General features: G+C 41.9%; 2 protein-coding genes across 2 annotated transcripts; both read left to right on the top strand.

Annotated features, from left to right (window-relative positions):
* The first annotated feature begins 56 nt into the window (after positions 1-56).
* Positions 57-9270, top strand: LOC118231124 (fibroblast growth factor 6-like). The gene is made up of 3 exons (XM_035424645.1): positions 57-848; positions 1356-1459; positions 4418-9270. Exons 1-3 carry the CDS (start codon positions 509-511, stop codon positions 4592-4594), a joined length of 621 nt encoding a protein of 206 aa, XP_035280536.1. The 5' UTR covers positions 57-508; the 3' UTR covers positions 4595-9270.
* Positions 9271-11010: 1740 nt separating this feature from the next.
* On the top strand, positions 11011-13940 carry fgf23 (fibroblast growth factor 23). The gene is made up of 3 exons (XM_035425234.1): positions 11011-11561; positions 11982-12085; positions 12406-13940. The coding sequence occupies exons 1-3, from the start codon at positions 11324-11326 to the stop codon at positions 12850-12852; spliced, it is 789 nt and encodes a 262-aa protein (XP_035281125.1). The 5' UTR covers positions 11011-11323; the 3' UTR covers positions 12853-13940.
* The last annotated feature ends 3681 nt before the right edge of the window (positions 13941-17621 follow it).

The following is a 17621-nucleotide window of genomic DNA, read 5'->3' as shown; positions in this document are numbered from 1 at the left end:
AAAGCCGTCCAATGAGGGGTCTCTCCCCGTCTCCCATGCAGAGTGACAGCATTCGATTGAACTCCCAGCAGACTTGACATTGCAGTTCAGCGCTTCAGCTCTTGCTGGCTTGCAACTTTTCTCCCTCTCTCTCTCCCCCCCTCCCCTCCCTTCCACTCCTACTTTGTTCCGTGGGGCAGCGGAGTGAAGTCAGAGTGATGTCATATAAAAATGCGGGCACCCGGCAAGGTGAAATAGGTTTTTGGTGAGTGGCGTTCTCCACAGCCAGCGTTGCCTGTCGAGAGAGGCGCGGAGCTGCAAAACATGGTAATCATCACCATCACCACCTCAAGCTCTGCCGCGCTCTCTCCGTTTTCTACTCCACTGCTCTCGGGCTTTCGTTTCATGCCCGAAACCCTGATCTGCCTTCCAAAAATAAGCCTCTGCCACCATGCCGAAGGAAGAAAAACAAGAAGAGTGGTATTTTTAGGGCCATTAATTTTGACCACGTGCCCCGAAGGTAAACCGGATGGCCATTGCGCAAAGGCTTCTCATCAGTATGTCCTGCGAGGCCAGCACGCACTGGACGTTGACTGCGATTGTTCTCCTGGGGTTCCTAGTGGGGATTGTGTCATCATATCCGATTCCAAGCAGGACTAATGCAACTTTATTGGAGAAAAGATGGGAGACCCTGTTCTCCCGCTCCATTCTGGGGGTCTCAGGGGAGAAATCGGACCTGAACTGGGAGAGTGACTATTTGCTGGGCATCAAGAGAGTGCGGAGGCTTTACTGCAACGTGGGCATCGGGTTCCACCTTCAGGTCCTCCCAGACGGCAAGATAAACGGTGTACATAATGAAAACCAGTACAGTGAGTTTCGCCCAGAAATGTAATGCAATAGACACATAACACGAGCAGTAGCAAGTAATTGCGACTCGAACCGCATCTGTATCCTTGTTATTTTGCATGATATTTAATCGGCCGCATAGGCAGCATTGGATGTCTCCTAAAGCAAAGACAATCTATTAAAAAACCCCGTATCCATCAGTGCTAAATATCTTCCCAGGCTCAAACATGACATGAATGCTTGGACGAATTTAGACGCCAACTTATTTTTACACCGGCTCCTTCTGCGGCCCAGAAACGGATAGATATGCACATCGGAAGCCGTGGTTATGATTGATATTCTTACGAATAAGACGAATAAATCTCCAGTGTGAATACTGTTCAGGACAAAGACAATACATTTAGGGAAGCAACCTACAAGGTTACACCCACTGCTGCACAGTGCATGTCATTGTTTATCCCACAGGCTGTAGTTTCTGCCGAACTGATTGGTTTATTTTGCAATGTTTAACTGATGTTTTATCCGAATAGGTCTAATAGAGATCTCCACGGTAGATCGAGGAGTGGTTAGCTTGTTTGGGGTGGAAAGTGACCAGTTTGTCGCAATGAGTGGCAGAGGAAGGTTATATGGAACGGTAGGTGTGCAAAATTATTATTCCTTCTAATTGTTATGCGGTATCAGAAAGAGGGTCTAAAATGGTGCAATAGCTGGGCTAGCATGTGTTATGAATCTTAACTATTTGCAATGTGCCTGATATTGCTGCGAATAAAAACGTCTGAGAATGTTTGTGTTGAATTAGCCTACAAACGCTAATTAACTGGCATTTTTCATTCTGTCGTTTATATATATATATATATATATATATATATATATATATATATACTCATTCATGTAGCTAAAAAGCAAGCTGCATGAATGAATGCTCATTTATGTAGCATAAAGCAAAAATGATGCACTGCCGATGTTTAATATATACGATGAAACTATGTAACCTGACTAGACTATAGTCAATAGTAATTATTAATAATTTATCTTAAATAATGTTGCTAATAGCGATAATATAACAATAACTCCCCTTCCCGACATTGTAATAGTATCGCTTGTAGGAAACAAGGCAGGCCTGTGCAATATCCCAATGACCACGGATTATGTTGGCTTTAACGCCCTTTGTCCTTTGGCTTCATAAGTCACGTTTGTTGCATCGATGTTGGCGTGCCGAAATATCGGAAAATGGGGGTTTTAAGGAAATAATTAATACGCAATTGCATCTGCCCAGTCGTGGGTGATGACATTATCTTCGTGAGCGGTCTCACTGGACTTTTTTCCAGAACTGATTTGATTACGTATGAGGATGAACTGCCTAGTGTAACTGTTTGACTGAATTCCATAAGTCCAGAATTAATGCACTCAAAGGCCTCCGAAATGCGTGACTGGAACACCAATGCTAACGACACTGTAAATTAAGAAAATAGTGAAATAGCATAGTAACCGCGGGGCAGGTAGGCTATACTTGCTTGTGGTCCTAAACAGTAGCTGGCCCGTTCGCGCATCCTCTCTCGTAGTACTAGCTGTCACCGCAGACAATCTAAGTACGCCAGATACCACCTATCAGCTGATCTCTTGCAGATGCTAAAGTATCTTTTGATATATTTCATAATGTCGCTTTGATATTGTAGTTTTGAGTTCAGTAACAATTAAATAAATCTTCAGTATTTAACTTTAATGACTTTTCATGAATTTGTGTGAGGGGAGGGGTTGTACGTGTGTGTACTCAGATGTCTATAAAACAGTTTGCATACTGGATTTTAAAATGACGATTTGTGCTGTGAATATTTCTTGGGGTTCTGCATTGGCTGTAGTGCTCTGCGTGGGTGGGGTGGGGTGGGTGTGGGGGATGCCAGACATTTCCCTGTGTGCTATGATTCAACCCAAAAAGAAAAAAAGAAAAAAAGAAAAAAAAATGCTGCAGACAGTTCCATCGAGGCTTGCGTCAGGACTGTGTCACCAAGACTGAATACAGATGCTGATAAAATATAAGAACAGACAGTTTCAGCATTGGCTGAGAGCGCTGTGGATTACAGCCCCTTACAGGCTGTGGCTCAGAAGCAGATTCACATCCCTTTATTGCTCACAGCACATGTGTACTGAAGGTTTTTAGCCAGAAAGGTTTTGAAAGGTTTTGCCTCCATCTGCCACTAAAGAAAAATACACACACACACACACTACTACATACTGCTTGCTTGACATATAATGTAAATTTCTGGCAGCTATATCTACTTTTAAATGTACTTATTACCATAAATGTACTTCTTCCATTGTTGTACCATTTCTATTGTACAAATAGTTCCTGTCTGCACAACAGAGGCACTCAAACTAAGAAAAAGGAACCATTCAGCTGTAATTAATTGTTCTGTTTGCATACCATACCAATTGTCCATCATTGTCCACATTGTAAAATGACAATTTTTGATACCATTTCATTCATATTATTAAGAATGGGTGGTGCTTTGGTAAAATAAAAACAGGAGGTAGACAATCTCATGCAGGAGGTTTTGAAAATCAGGTACATTTAGACAATTTGGTGAAAAACTATAACAACATAATTTTCTCAGGGAAATGAAGACGTATGTTTGAGTGTTTCCCTTATGGGCGATGGGATATTGGTGAATTGTTGAATATCCTCTTCAAAATACATTGGATGTGACAAACAAACTGTAAAAAAATATTACAAACGGAGACCTGGAGATAAGTGGGAAGTGTATATGAATGTGCTTGTTTACCTGTGTGCATACAGAAAGTATTTTTGAATGTGGACTGTATGGATAAAGCAGCATTTCCCAATCGGTGTGCAATGGTGCTGGTGTGGCGTCAAACAATGTTGGGCCTGCCGTGTGAAAAATCCGTTAAAAACATTTAAAAGTTCACGTGAACTTTAAATACTTAAATAAACAAATCCCATTCACAAAAGCCAAAATAAATGTAATTAAAATGCATTTCGCTTAATTAAAACTCTGAAAGAACAGAGCTACTTTAGACCTACTGTTGACACGTCACATCAACATCAGTGTGTCGCTCGCTTGTAAAGTGGTGTGACATGAGATTCTATAAATTTGTAAAATGTTCCATGGAAGGAAAAAGGTTTGGGAATGCTGGGAATAGAGTTTGTGTTTGCATGTTTGTGCATGTGTGCAGGTAGTGTATGTGTGCCTGCATTTGTGTGTGCATGTGTGTGCGTGTGAGTGTGCGCCTGTGTGTGTGCATGTGTAATACGTATGTGTATGTGTGTGTGTGAGTGTGTGTAGTGTGTGTGCGTTCGTGTGTGTCTGTGTGCATCCGTGTGTGTGTGCGTGTAATGTGTGCGTGTGAGTGTGTGTGTGTGTGTGTGTGTGTGTAGTGTGTGTGCGTTCGTGTATCTGTGTGCATCTGTGTGTGTGTGCATGTAATGTGTGCGCGTGAGTGTGTGTGTGTGTGTGTGTGTGTGTGGTGGGTGCATGCTCGCATGTGCTGAATGTTCCGCGCTTGTTTACTGAAGTATCGTTTCCATGCCGTTAGTGCCGCATTTTACAGAGCCCGTCTCCTCTGCCATTTTCAGGCAGTCTTCCACGACGAGTGCAAGTTCAAGGAGATCCTGCTGCCAAACAACTACAACGCCTACGAGTCTTTCGTTTACAAGGGCTTCTACATCGCCCTCAGCAAGCATGGCAGACTGAAGAGAGGCAACAAAGCCACCACCGCCATGACTGTCACACATTTCCTCCCAAGAATATGAGTAAAACGCGCAATAACTCACTCATTTGCACATGTGGACATTCTCCAAGGTAATATATATATATATATATATATATATATATATATATATATATACACACATACACAAATACAAATTGACTGCAAGACTAACACAACTATATATAATAGTATTTATTGTCTTTATATATGTATATTTGGGTAGCTCACTTTGTATTAGAACTTATGTAAATGCCATACTTTGCTGCTTATTATTATTTAATTATCATTATATAAGGAGTGAGAGGCACTGCTGACCTCTTTGCTTTATATGGGTGATTGCCATAGCTGGCAGAGACTTCACCCTGTCACTGGTCATGACTGATATCCTCAGCTTTTACAAGTGAAATGGATACTTTTTATTACCTCAAACAGCCACCTCCTGACTGAAAAATGATGCATGAAGTTATGCCGAATCGAATGTCCGCTAACTCTCTATGCTTTCCGTTTTGAAACCCGTCCAGAACTGGAATGTTTGGCTCCCCCCCCCCCCCCCCACACTGTGCTGCCATTGTCATTGTCAAGTGGGGGGGGGGGAGGGGGGACACAGAAGTGCTTAAACTGGGCTCCCTTGCCACTGCAGTGAGGCGCTGCCTTAGCTTTGGCACTTGCGACCCCCGTTGCTTGCATGCGAGAAACGCACCCTGCGGTCAGAAATAGGCTTGACACGCGAGCCACGCGACTCCCGGACACCCCGAGCTGCTCTGGCCCAATTCCTAGAGGGCCAGGAGTGTCTTCAGTTTTTATTTCCTTTTCGATAATTAGATTTAATTAAGTAAGTGAGAATATGGGCTGGACTGAGACCAGAGGATCCCAGAGCTTTCGCTTCTTTAAACGTGGCTGAGACATTGTTGACCCGTGAATTTCGAACATTGCTGTCGTACTCTTGAGCTAGGCGGGGGTTTTTTACCCAAACTGCTCCGGTAAATGTTTGGTCACGTATTGTATTAAATGTAGGACTGCAAGCACTGAAAGTCACTCTAGAAAAGGGTGTCTGCTAAGCAAATCCAAAAATACTTATGTAAATAATAATATAAAATATTGGAGTCGTACAAGGAGCTTTATGTTGCTTATTTCATGACTGAGAATGCCGAAACGTATTTCAGGCTGCACAATCTGGCTATCAATGATGGTTTTGATATTTGGGTCACTGTAATAGTTCTCAGAACGTCTTTTCTACAGTCTGATGAGTTTAATGTTCAGAGCTTTGTGAAAAATGCAGGATGCAGGATTTGGTAATGGCACCAGCCTCCGTGGGCAAGGGAATGTGCTCTAGCGCAGTTCTCCATTGGCAAAGGCGGCGGTCGCAGTGGCTGCGCTTACCCAATATGGAAGCAAAATCACGGGAAGTCAGAGGAAGTTATGCACAGATAGAGAAGATAGAAAGAGAGGCACAGGGCAGGTCTTCAGGGATTCCCAGACACTGGTGGTTTGTTTTTGGTTTTTTTTTTGTTGTTTTTTTTTAACCACACAGCCCACCCTCTTATTGCACCCGAGCCCACAATACGCCCACAATACGTCCTCTTTTCTGCACGGGCCTCTTTTAACCAGAAAAAGACTTATGGGACGGTGCACGCGGCACCCTCTGTTTGTTTAACCCCGGCAGAATGTGGATCCCATCAGGGGTGACAGGCTACTTCCCAAATACCTGAGCAGACCCTCCTCGGGGCAGTTGTCACCGTAAAAGCCATGGTCAGCAAAGGCCTTGAGATTCCAGCAGTGGCCGGGACCTTCCCTCCCTCTTTAATCCATTTTTAGACCAAGGTCAGCCTCCCAGGCCCTTCTACACCCCTGTGTTCTGGGGTCCATCTCCGCAGGTTTCCCTGGCTAACTTTACTTCTTTGTACCCTCCAAATTCCTCGGTTTATTCCTTAATTCATTAACTAAGAGTGCACAGCTTAAAAAAAAAAACAAAAACAAAAAAAACAATACTGATGACAATAAAATAAAAACTGGGAAAAAAAACCCTTGCACGGATGAATAAAGCTGAGATACTGCGTGTATTAAATTCGCTGTGAATGTTAGTGTGTTTGTTATGGCTTGAAGCAAAAGTCAGGGCTGTTCCTGGACCTCCTGCTGTAATGTAGATGATGAGCGACTTCCTCTCTCTGTTGTCATGTTACTGGTCAGCACAGTGCGCCTGTCAGTGTCTGCCATCGGTGGCTCTTAAGATCCCTGACAGGATGTGTAGCTGCTGTCAAACAAATGAAGAAAAAAACAAACTAAAGTAAAAAAAATAAAAAATAAAAAAAAACCGGGCAAAGCATTGTCATTTCTGCACACCAGAGAATTTGCTGTTTCTTGTAAGCTATGTGCAGTCAGTTCTGGATATGAACCTTGGATCTGATTTGGGTCAGAATGCGTTGAAATCTGAGTGATTTTTTGTAACAGCGAGCGCGCGTCTGTCCCTGCGTAACTGTGAAATGGCAGCCGATTGGTGCTCACGCTGGAGCGCGTGTCTGACTCTGCTCAGGAGGGGACACCCGCAGGCTTGGTGCAGTACGGGAGAGCGAAAAGTGCCGAATCACAGAAAGCCTCCGCTTTCCCAGCATGCTCTGCTTCTGCGGCAGCCACTGAAAGCTTCCGTGAGATCGGCTTACTGCACTTCGGGGATCACCTGGCATTGTCTCACTCTGCTATTTAAAGAGATAATCCCCCCGTGGATGATCACAGACAGGTGTCTGTGGAGGAGTGTGTTTGGGGTGGGGGAACTCATGGTGATCCGGAGGAGGCATACAGACAAAACTCCCCACCAGACACTGTGCCCCTCCCAAGGGATGTAACTCCATCTCCGTGTAGCAAATTCACAGACTTTCTACATCGTAACCAAGATTTCAGGAGTGAGCTCTCATCAAAGCAAAGGCAGAGGAGACTGTGGGTGACAGAGATAGGGAGTGGCCTATGAGTGTCTGTTACGGCTCAATGTCACTGTGGATGGGGCAGAGTCTTTAGGTAAAAAAAAAATCATTTTGCATCAGCCTAACTGGTACATTTATTTATTTTTTAAATAGGAACAATCCGTATCCAGACAGGCTCGCTTAACTTGGCAGTTGAATCTTGAAGAATAGTCAAACGTGCTAAATGCTTTTACTATTTATGTTCAGTAACGATAAGCTTATTTACCCTGAGCAAACAAAATGGAAATCATTTATCATCGGTTGTGCTGATGGGGCCCAGTCTTACGCCCTGTGCATTTTAAGTAGAAGAGTGCACTGGACAATTAAGGGGAGAGGGTGCTATGAACTCTGAAGGACTGCTTGTGGCATTCAACTGGACACCCAAAGTCGGGTGATGCTTCTTCAGTAAAGCAGTGAAGAGACAATATATGACACCTCTATCAGGATGTCTGTCAGTGAAAAGAACGGTTTGGTGCATTGTTCAGTTTGACTTGTACATTTACTTTAAGAACCTGTGGAAACTCCGCAACTGTCCAGAAAAAAAAGTTTATCCGTGCTTCCTTGTGTCCTGACTCTACTTTGAGGCTAAAGAGTGAAGGGTACCGTGTTAGACCTGGCGATGGTTGATGATCAGTACTGAGGAACTGCTGAACACGTGGTTTGGGAATGTGCACTTAAACCGTGTCTTGTGCACAAGAAAGGCAGAGAAAGTGCAGGACCGGATTGCTTCGGTTCGAGTGGAATGTGACTCCACGGTACAGTACAGAAGGAGTGTGTAGCATCGAAGGACACGTGGTGACATGTTGCTCTGGAGTCCTTTCTTACGGCTCCGTTCTGGCCCTCATGTTGCTTTTTTTTTTTTACAAAACAAATGAAAAATAACTCCTGTGATGTGAATGTTAATGAAGGTGATGAGAACCTTGTTTGTTTATTTATTTATCCATCATGTATGTATTCATTTTGAGTTTTTTTTTTTGTTTGTTTGTTTTTTGTTTTTTTGCCGCTCCATATGGCCAACAGGACACTGTACCCATGGAAGTGTTTGTGACTCACATTGACATGTTTGTATGTGAGTGCTCTCCTCTCAGTCACCGAGGTTCATGATGCTGTACTCTGCACAGTATCCCATGATACCACAGAGCATGAAACACCGTAGAGTGAAAACAGGCGAAAAGCTATCTATGGTCTTCGCCCTTGTCCTTAAGGAAATGCGTAACAATTTCTATGAAACGACCTACGTAAGTGTCTACGTAGACTGGCATAACAGTTTGTAAATTATTTATGTAGTCCTGATGAACAAGTTAACTGCATATGAAGGATTCATGCTTCTAGCCAAAATGACCTTTCGTTAAAAAAAAGTGTTTAAACAAAAACAAAAAAGTTGATGTGTGTTTCATGGGGAGTGGTGCCCTGTGCAGGGTAACGGAACCTCGGTGAAGGAGGGGCAGTGTGTCTGTCTGTCGGCAGCCTTTGTGTTCTCTCTTAGTTTTGTATTCCTGCACTGAGGAGGGGGTGTGCTTCCTCTGATTCCCCTCCTCTTTGTTAACATATACCTCACCTTCTGCCTTAGTTCCGATTTGTTACGATGATTGTAAAATTAGTAGGAAACAACAGACTTCTTCAATCATTTGTTTCTGAAAACTAATGATGATAGTAAGAATACTAATATATGAAAAAATGGTTTTCCTTTTATTTTTGTACGTATGTGCTGTGCACAGCAGTCTACTGTATTCCTGAAATAACAATAAAGGGTTGTTTTTTATTGGGTTGCGGCTGTGTTTAATTTTAGATCGTGATAAATGAAGGATAAATTCTCACTGCCCCCTTTTCCTGTATTTCATGATATTCTGATCATGATTATTATTAGTATCGTTAATACTTATTATACACATGTGCATACATACATGAATACCTACATGATGTCACTGACACTTATTAAGTACATTTTAATTTATTTACGTTTACCAGTTTCTCCTTTCCTGTTAGACTTCCTATAAAGCAGGCAACCCGGTTAAATACAAATACAATTATAATAGTTAATCTTTTTTTGGTAAGGTAGGGGGTTCTTGGGGGGGGGGGGGGGGGGGGGTTTTATTGCCCAAAGAGGTGTGTCTTTATAAGTGGCCAGTCTCAGAAGCTGGCAAATGGGTCCAAGACTGGGGCACACAAGCAGAAAGACACAACTCCAAGAAAATAGAAGCGGGGCCACACAAAAAATGTAGCCATAGTCTACACACAGGCATCTTTAAACCAAGGCCCATGCAACCCGAATGGATCACAAGTGTAACTCAGAAAGACCAGACCACTCACCAGGTGGACTGTTACATTACATTGGTGTTTTGTTCAACTTAGGCAACAGACAAAAATCATTAATTGAAACAAGGGACTGCAGTCTGAATTAATAATGATTGTGTTAGAGGAAAGCAACACTGAATAGTAGGCTGAAAAACATGTTAATTTTCTCTGATTATAAATGCAATTTTCTGAAGAATGCAGTAACAGAATCAGTACCAAAGATTTCAGGTGACCAGTGAACCGAAGCCCTCAGGAATTTAAAGAATATGGCGCTATAATTAGTCAAATAAGAAATACCAGGCTGCGAAAACTGTGATATTTTGTTAAATATGGAACAATTAATCAATGTGTATTCTGTCACTTAGCTCTTTTGTTTGCAGGCTGGTTGTATATATTGATTTATGTGAATGTTAAGAAAAAAAAGTGAAAAAAGAGGGACATTATGGCTTGACATATTTAGAGTTATGGCTCCCTCTTCTGGCGAAACTACAGAAGTTATCAGGCTCCGTTAGGAAGACTCCAGGTCTTTTTTTCAAACATTTCTGTTGTAGACAACTATAGCTAGCCTATACCAGCAAATCATTTCTGAAATTAACGAGCAAGTAAAAAGCAACAAGCACTAGTAAACTAATATTTGTCAAAAGAACTTAATTGCCAGTCACCTCTACTACAGGCACTGTAGGTTAAACACGCTATAGTGATAGTGTGGGCTGTAACACATCAATTTTTTTAAATGCACATGTTCTATACATGAACAAGCTATTTCTGATTACTATACATATAGGCACAATTATTTGACCAGGACTTTCTAATGTTCAGTTCACTGCTATGAAACTGCATTTTAATCCCTACGTCCTGTAGTCGTATTGTATTTAGACCTTTAAAGGTCTTGATTTTGTGAATTATAAATTTTTAATATTTCAACATGAAATAACTCGCACTCGCAATAAAGCGCGTATTACCTTCATTTCTGCGTGCATCATTGCCCTATGGCCAGCCTCGGATATTATGCAAAACTAGTTTTAGTTCTCGTAGTAGACTACTACAGAACGTAAAACAATGAATGTTTTTCATGAAATAGTTTATAGATGAAAGGCTAAAATTCAGAAACTTGGAATAAGGGTCCAGAATCCGCGTGGGGGAGGATGAAAACAGTGATAGGTCGGTTTAAGCGTGATTGCTCAATATGAAACCGCTGCGCGCGCCTGGGCCAATTGCCTTCAAAATAAACACAGTAGTGGAAAGCTTTCGGATTTTCTGTGCCTTCCTTCCTTCCGCTTCGCCCAGGGGACCTCTACACATCTGTTTTAGGGGGCGAGCGCGCTGTCAAGGATGTGAGCAAGGTGGGGGCACTAGATGGCTTTAAATAGCCGCCACCAAAACTTCGGGACATCAGATCAACTCCGGTCTCTGACGTGCAATAACCAAAGGCGGGCTTTCTCGACTTCAAATCAAGCTTTTGGACTAATTTATTTTAAAAAATATTATTATTTACGCTGGGACTAGGATCTCAGAGTATTATGTGGAACACCGTGTCTAGCCTGAATATGCACTCGTCATTCCTCGCTCTCTGCTTGGCTGCTCTTCAGTGTTTCAGAATAGTGGACTCTTTCCCAAACCCATCTCCGCTGCTTGGATCCAACTGGGGTAATCCCAAAAGATATGTACACCTGCAGACATCCTCGGACATCAGCAACTTCTACTTGGAAATCACTTTGAATGGCCAAGTTAGGAAAACTACGAGCAGAAGTTCATACAGTAAGTTCATTTATTAATTTAGACTTTATGTAGCTTTCTTACAGCATTTTCAAACCTTACAGAAACTCGGACCATTGGCAACATTACAAAAGTAACATTTACAATAAAACTGGTCTTATAGCATTTACTTTGGCAATATACTCTGCATTTCAAGATACATTTTATGTAAATTTAATCTCAGTGTATTTAAGCGACTTTGCCTTAAATAGGTCTATATTTATGATGTTTTAGTAATAGACAATCAGCAAAAGTTTTTGTTTAAAATCCAGTCAATGTCAAGTTATATGATGTCGTGGGAAAATTTCAGGTAATTGTATATTTTCATTGTGGATTGTTTAGTGGCTTTTTATTTACTCAGAATTTGCCTATACTGTATATGTAAAACGTGTGTAGGCTAATTCACGCTTTTTTCTTGAACAGGTGTAGTGCTGCTGAAATCGGAAGCAAGAGATCGCCTGGCTATACTCGGTGTAAAAAGTAACCGCTATTTGTGCATGGATGCCGAGGGAAAACCTTTCAGCTCTGTAAGTAAACGGTCAGCCTTAAATGTCACATTGTTATGCACTGTGGGGAGAAAAGGAATTGTGTCATATTTTAAATGTCCTTAGGATTCCTCTATTTATCACGGCAGCCCATTCATTCTTATGCGATCCTCATATCAAGTTTTTTAGCCTACATATCACCAAATTCCATATCAAAATCAAGATGCACCAGATTCATAAAATACATGCTTGCTTCTAAAACACTTGTTCGGCTTCTCTAAACGACACTATTCTATCCTGTTGTGTACAAATGAGTGACAGAGATGGTGTGAAAATGCAACATTTCCTCTGTTTTTCCTCAGGCTGTCTGCAACAAAGACTGTCTCTTCCACCACAAGCTGTTGGAGAACCACTACGATGTGTACTACTCCTGTACTAGCGGCCTTGTGCTCAACCTAGAGGGGGCTAAGCAGGCATACGTGGCGGGGAAGAACTTGCCGCCCTACTCCCTCTTCCTGTCGGAAAAGAACACCGTGCCCCTGGAGCGCCTGCTGCACCGGGAGAAGAGGACCCGGCAGGTGGACCCGTCTGACCCCCTGCGCACGCTCAACCAGCCCGGCGAGGGCTCGGACTCCCAGGCCTACAAGGACCAGGACCTGGACCAGGACGTGGAACAGGAGGCGGAGACGCCAGAGCAGGGCCGGGCCGTTTCCAAGGAGACCATCACGTCCGCCTTTCACGACGACCCTCTGCAGGTGCTGCATTCCATGAACCCCAGCAGTCCGCGGATAGCAGGCACCCTGGGCTGAGGGGAGGGCCGGGTTGGAGGGGTGCGTTAGGTGGGCTCTGCTACAGCTGGTCTGAAAAACCCACTGTTTTTTTTATTTAAAGATGTTACAGAGAGAATCCCTTAGGCTACAGTACCAGACCTTTTACCTCTTGTATCCGTAAGTTATTAAAGCTAAAGTAGCCTGATTGATTTAGGCAAATTTCAAACTTGCTTCAGAAGGTCTAAAATGAAGGTGCATGGTAAGGTAGCTGAAACAAGACAAGAAAAATCAGGGAAGGCTGTGTAAAAATGCTGTTTAGTCAAACCTGTGCAATGCTATTTTCATAAACGGAGCAACCTGGAATAGTTATTTTTTCCCGTAGTGATAGATTTTCCTCAACCAGGGCAGGGATTAAAATCCCATAAAAATCCAGCTGCGTCAGTACATACAGCTTGCAGTGAAGTATGGCTTTGTTCATGGAGGAACGGCAAGGACATGCCAAACCTCTCACTGCAAGGCAATATTAGTACTGTGTTTTTAAAATGTATCCTGACAAGAAACAAGAATCTTTTTGTTCTTTCACCCTTTACCCCGAAAGTTAACCTTTATATCATGGGCTTTTGCCAACTGCTTCAGTATTTTCTTTATTTTAAAACAACTTTGTCACAGAAATTTACTAGAAATGAATTGCAATATGCAGTTAATTTCCACAGCAACAGGTAATGGCGGATAGTTGAAAGTGGTTGAAAAATATTGCAGATTTGATAAATTCTTATAATTTATAGGTATTTTTTCATATACAGTAGCTTACTAATACTGTGTGGCTCATCAGCCACATCGTGCTCAGAAGTAATACATTGCGCTTGGTAATGTTTCTCTTGAATATATTTAATTCAATGCCTACAGTGGATTCTAGGGGTAAAAAGTTCTCAGTGAACAGAAACTTTAAGTGGCACAGTATTCTCAAATGTAATACCATTCTCCAAACCATCTTTGTTAGATTTAAACTCTGTGGAAGAGAGGTGCTGGTCACCACCAGCGGACAACGTATCAATCCAAAGTATTTATTTATTTAAATGTATTCATGTATTGTTATTTATAATATTTATATGTATATCATAAGATTGGGGAAGGATTTTTGTCTTTGAATTTTTGTTGACAAATAAATAATATTGATAAGATGGTGGTGTTTTAATTTTCCTTTTTTAAAATTTGAAAATGTAAAATATTTTCATTTTTCTATCTGCATATTAATATTTAGAAAAATGTTCATGGTTTTTGGATTCTTTAGCAGAAGCTACCAGCAGTTACTTAATGTGGGTACTGGTTGGCTCAACCTGTTAAAACACCATCCTAGTGTGTGTATGGACTCCAAGATCTGCGGCTGCAGCATTGCCTAGAGAGGGGGGAGGTGATATTATTTGGCGGACATCTATAGCTTATTATGCACCTGTGACCCCCTCTGGTTAACCGAGTGTCCATACTCCTGCACACTGTCCACATTCATTTATGATTAAATTGGGTTGTGGGAGTTACAACTAGTAATATCTTACATATTCGTTTATGCATTACATTAAGCTAAAATTTGAAGTCTTGACGAATCCTGAAGTTCACAAATGTGTGCATATATAATGCATATTTTGGTTAACAGGCAAAATGCAGACTCACATGACTTGAAAAGAAGCTTTTGGGACAGCTGTCTGTCGGGCACAGAAGTTCCCACATCAGAAAACAAACAGGTTTTCCATTGACAGGTTCCCAGGACTTGCATGGGCACCTGAGTCTATTTTTGGAGCTCGGGCTGTGTTCCGGTGTAATAAGGTGGTTGATGTTTCTCCCGAGGAGAGGACAAAAATACCCCATCACTTCCTCGCACGCAACTGAAATGATTCCTATCTGAATTCCATGACATCATCATCCTGCGCCCTCCTGGTAGACCCAGACCCAGGCGCGTCTCATCATTGTGACTGCTGCCTGTTGAGGCCTGCAGGTGCACTGACCTACTGACATCGGTCTCAGCTCGTGCATGGCCAATGCTGAGAGCCAAAGCACAACCTGCCTATGTCTGCAGCCGAATGGTTTGTGTGCCAGGGGAAAAAGAGAAGGAGACAGAGCATGAGAGAGAGTGACAATTCACTCAGGTAAGGAAAGGCTGGAAGAAGTGGGAAGTGCTATGAACTCCTTGGGATCAGACTGAAACTCTGGTGATCGTGGTCCCACTCAGGCAGAATGAGCATGGTAAAGATGTCACTTCAAGCCATAGAGTCTGTAGCTTTGCTCCTCTATCTTATGTTTCCTCATTCAAATCACCACTTTGACTAATACCAGCAAACTGAGGGCATTATGAAAAGCGAATAAAAATCTCACCTCAGGCACATAGAGTTGGTGAATACGGAGCATTTACCTTTGCCTCAAATATAATGCACAACATTTTAAGAACATGGTCAGTAAAATGATTTTAAAAAAAAAACATATTTCCAGCTGATCAGGACCAGTATAATAAATCAATTTGAAACACTGCCATAATAATATGGATTAGCACAATCTCTTCTAATTAGAAACTATATACAGACTTCAATAAGACACCTGACACTTACCAATGTACACCCACTAATCAAGTTTCTAATTGAAAATCAAAACATAGAAAAGAAAAATAGTATTTCCAAAATATATAACATAATCTAGAATTGCCTAGAAAGGGAGGAAAACAACACAAAACTTAAATGGAGTTCCAAACTCAGAAATGAACTGTCAAATGATGACTGGCAGGCAGTATGCTCTGGAGCACATAAAACTGCACTTTCAAAATTCTGGAAATTTTCAGGTATTTAATTACACCAAAAACCAAAAATTACAGCAAAATATAAAAACAATCACACCTAACTGCTGCAGGAACTGTGGGGATACAAACGCAAATTACTCCCACATATTCCATCTCTACCCAAAACTACACAATTTCTGGGATGAAGTCTTTAGTAAGATATGTAGATCACAAGGATCATATAACCAGACCTTATTATTTAAAGTATAACTCCAGCAGAATTGCACCAGAACTAAATTTAGAAGTGGACAAGTACCTACGTAAGTCAAAAGCCATTATTTTCTAAACTGGTTCTTGAAAAAACAAAAAACAAAAAGAAAAACCTGTCTGTCTTCAAGCTGACGGGCAAGGACTGAGTGACCCTCTCAGTACATTTGTGTAATGAGTAATTTCACTCATTATGTCTCCTGCGCGCATACCTTTCCCCTACTGAAGCTGCCGGTGTGAAGTTAACATTAGCCATGCTCTTACACGCACGCAAGAAAGATGCCGAACCACAGGGAAGATAGGACAAGGAGAAAGGAAATGGGGTACAATGAGAACAATCAGTACTGATGAATGAAGCGGAGTTCAGTGAAAAATTGAACTTGCGCTGAGAATGAGGCTTTGCATCACCTACTGTCAATCACCGACTTGTAAGAACAAATCCAAAAATAGTTAATAAGTTGCTATAGCGAACCGCTGTAAGTCCATACCCAAAAGACACTGACATTGGCTGGGCTCCCTACCCCTTTTATGGTTCATGAGGACTTACTACCCCATCGTCCATGAACCGTTTCACAGAAAACAAAACGAATCCCAGGAACAGCTGTGAAGCATCGTCTTGATACGGCCATGGACACAGGGGAATCCAGGACACATAAACTTTGGCTTTAAGTGATGACACCTTCTCTCTTCCCAAAAGCCTTTTCACCTTGCAGCACAAACCCAGCACTCTTACGCATTAAATACAAATCAATAAAGCCAGAGCAGTACGGTCAGGGACCAACGATGCTTCAAAACCTCCAATACAGAATTCATCTGGAACGGTACTCTTGGTCATTGCACTATAGGGAACTGTTCAGGATGAAAGACTGACTTTTTCCTTCTCAATTTGGGATCAATATTGTGCCCCTCCAGTCACTGCTGTTACACATGACATACACAAGAGGCTCTGGGCTGAAACACACACACATCTCCCATGCTCCAGACCTTGGGGCAGTTAGGTTAAGATATGAAAATGACATAACCGTCCTGATGTATAACAAATCACAGCAATAAAGAAAAGAGGACCACAATACATTAACATATATTTTATATAAAAAATCTTGCATAAAACAACACCCATTGTGGTTGAGCATGGGACAAATATCACTTTATCAAGTCACAAAGAACTGAAGGTTATAGAGGCTCTATACTCCATACAGTAACACTTTCACCCTGTGCCTTCCAAGGGGTGCGGACTACCACCTGTACGCATGCTCAGGTAAACGTGTGCGTTACCCAGCTACCCAAAAATAGGGCAAGTGCAAAACCAAAGGAAGAGACAGCAATACCTACAGTAAAAATTAAAAAACGGTCAATGTACAACCTGCAAAAAGCAGATGCACCCCTGTGAATGAGTAGGGAAGTGCCTCCCCTCGCCACACTGCCGCAGTTCAGATCCGGCTCGCCATTGGTCCGTTTCACAAAGACGAAAAAGTGACTTATCTCTTGCAAATCAACAACTGCGCAGTTTCTCTACGTGCTCGCACATACAATTTCATAAGGGACATATAGTTTCACAGGATAAATATAGAAACGGAGAGAGAAAAAAAATTAGAAAGTAAAAAAAAAAAAAAAAAAGATTAGAAAAAAGCCAGGAGCAGGACAGTGACTCAGCAATGAGCAGACTGCTGTAACTCTTCTGCAATAGGTAGAGGGAACCTGAGGTCAAAGCTGAGAACACATTTAAACAGTGACAAAGCACCGTCGAACTCCGTTAAAAAAAAAAGAACAAATCCACCTC

The sequence above is a fragment of the Anguilla anguilla genome, chromosome 7, assembly GCF_013347855.1.
Source record: "Anguilla anguilla isolate fAngAng1 chromosome 7, fAngAng1.pri, whole genome shotgun sequence".
In the NCBI taxonomy this organism is placed as follows: domain Eukaryota; kingdom Metazoa; phylum Chordata; class Actinopteri; order Anguilliformes; family Anguillidae; genus Anguilla; species Anguilla anguilla.
This window is presented reverse-complemented; position numbering and strand designations above follow the sequence as displayed.

What these genes read in the sequence shown, in the direction of transcription:
- LOC118231124 (XM_035424645.1), top strand. Translation starts at nt 509, where the DNA reads ATGGCCATTGCGCAAAGGCTTCTCATCAGTATGTCCTGCGAGGCCAGC. An exon ending in ACATAATGAAAACCAGTACA is followed by an intron (nt 849 to 1,355) that starts GTGAGTTTCGCC and finishes TTATCCGAATAG; the next exon opens with GTCTAATAGAGATCTCCACG. An exon ending in GAGGAAGGTTATATGGAACG is followed by an intron (nt 1,460 to 4,417) that starts GTAGGTGTGCAA and finishes TGCCATTTTCAG; the next exon opens with GCAGTCTTCCACGACGAGTG.
- fgf23 (XM_035425234.1), top strand. Translation starts at nt 11,324, where the DNA reads ATGTGGAACACCGTGTCTAGCCTGAATATGCACTCGTCATTCCTCGCT. An exon ending in TACGAGCAGAAGTTCATACA is followed by an intron (nt 11,562 to 11,981) that starts GTAAGTTCATTT and finishes TTTCTTGAACAG; the next exon opens with GTGTAGTGCTGCTGAAATCG. An exon ending in AGGGAAAACCTTTCAGCTCT is followed by an intron (nt 12,086 to 12,405) that starts GTAAGTAAACGG and finishes GTTTTTCCTCAG; the next exon opens with GCTGTCTGCAACAAAGACTG.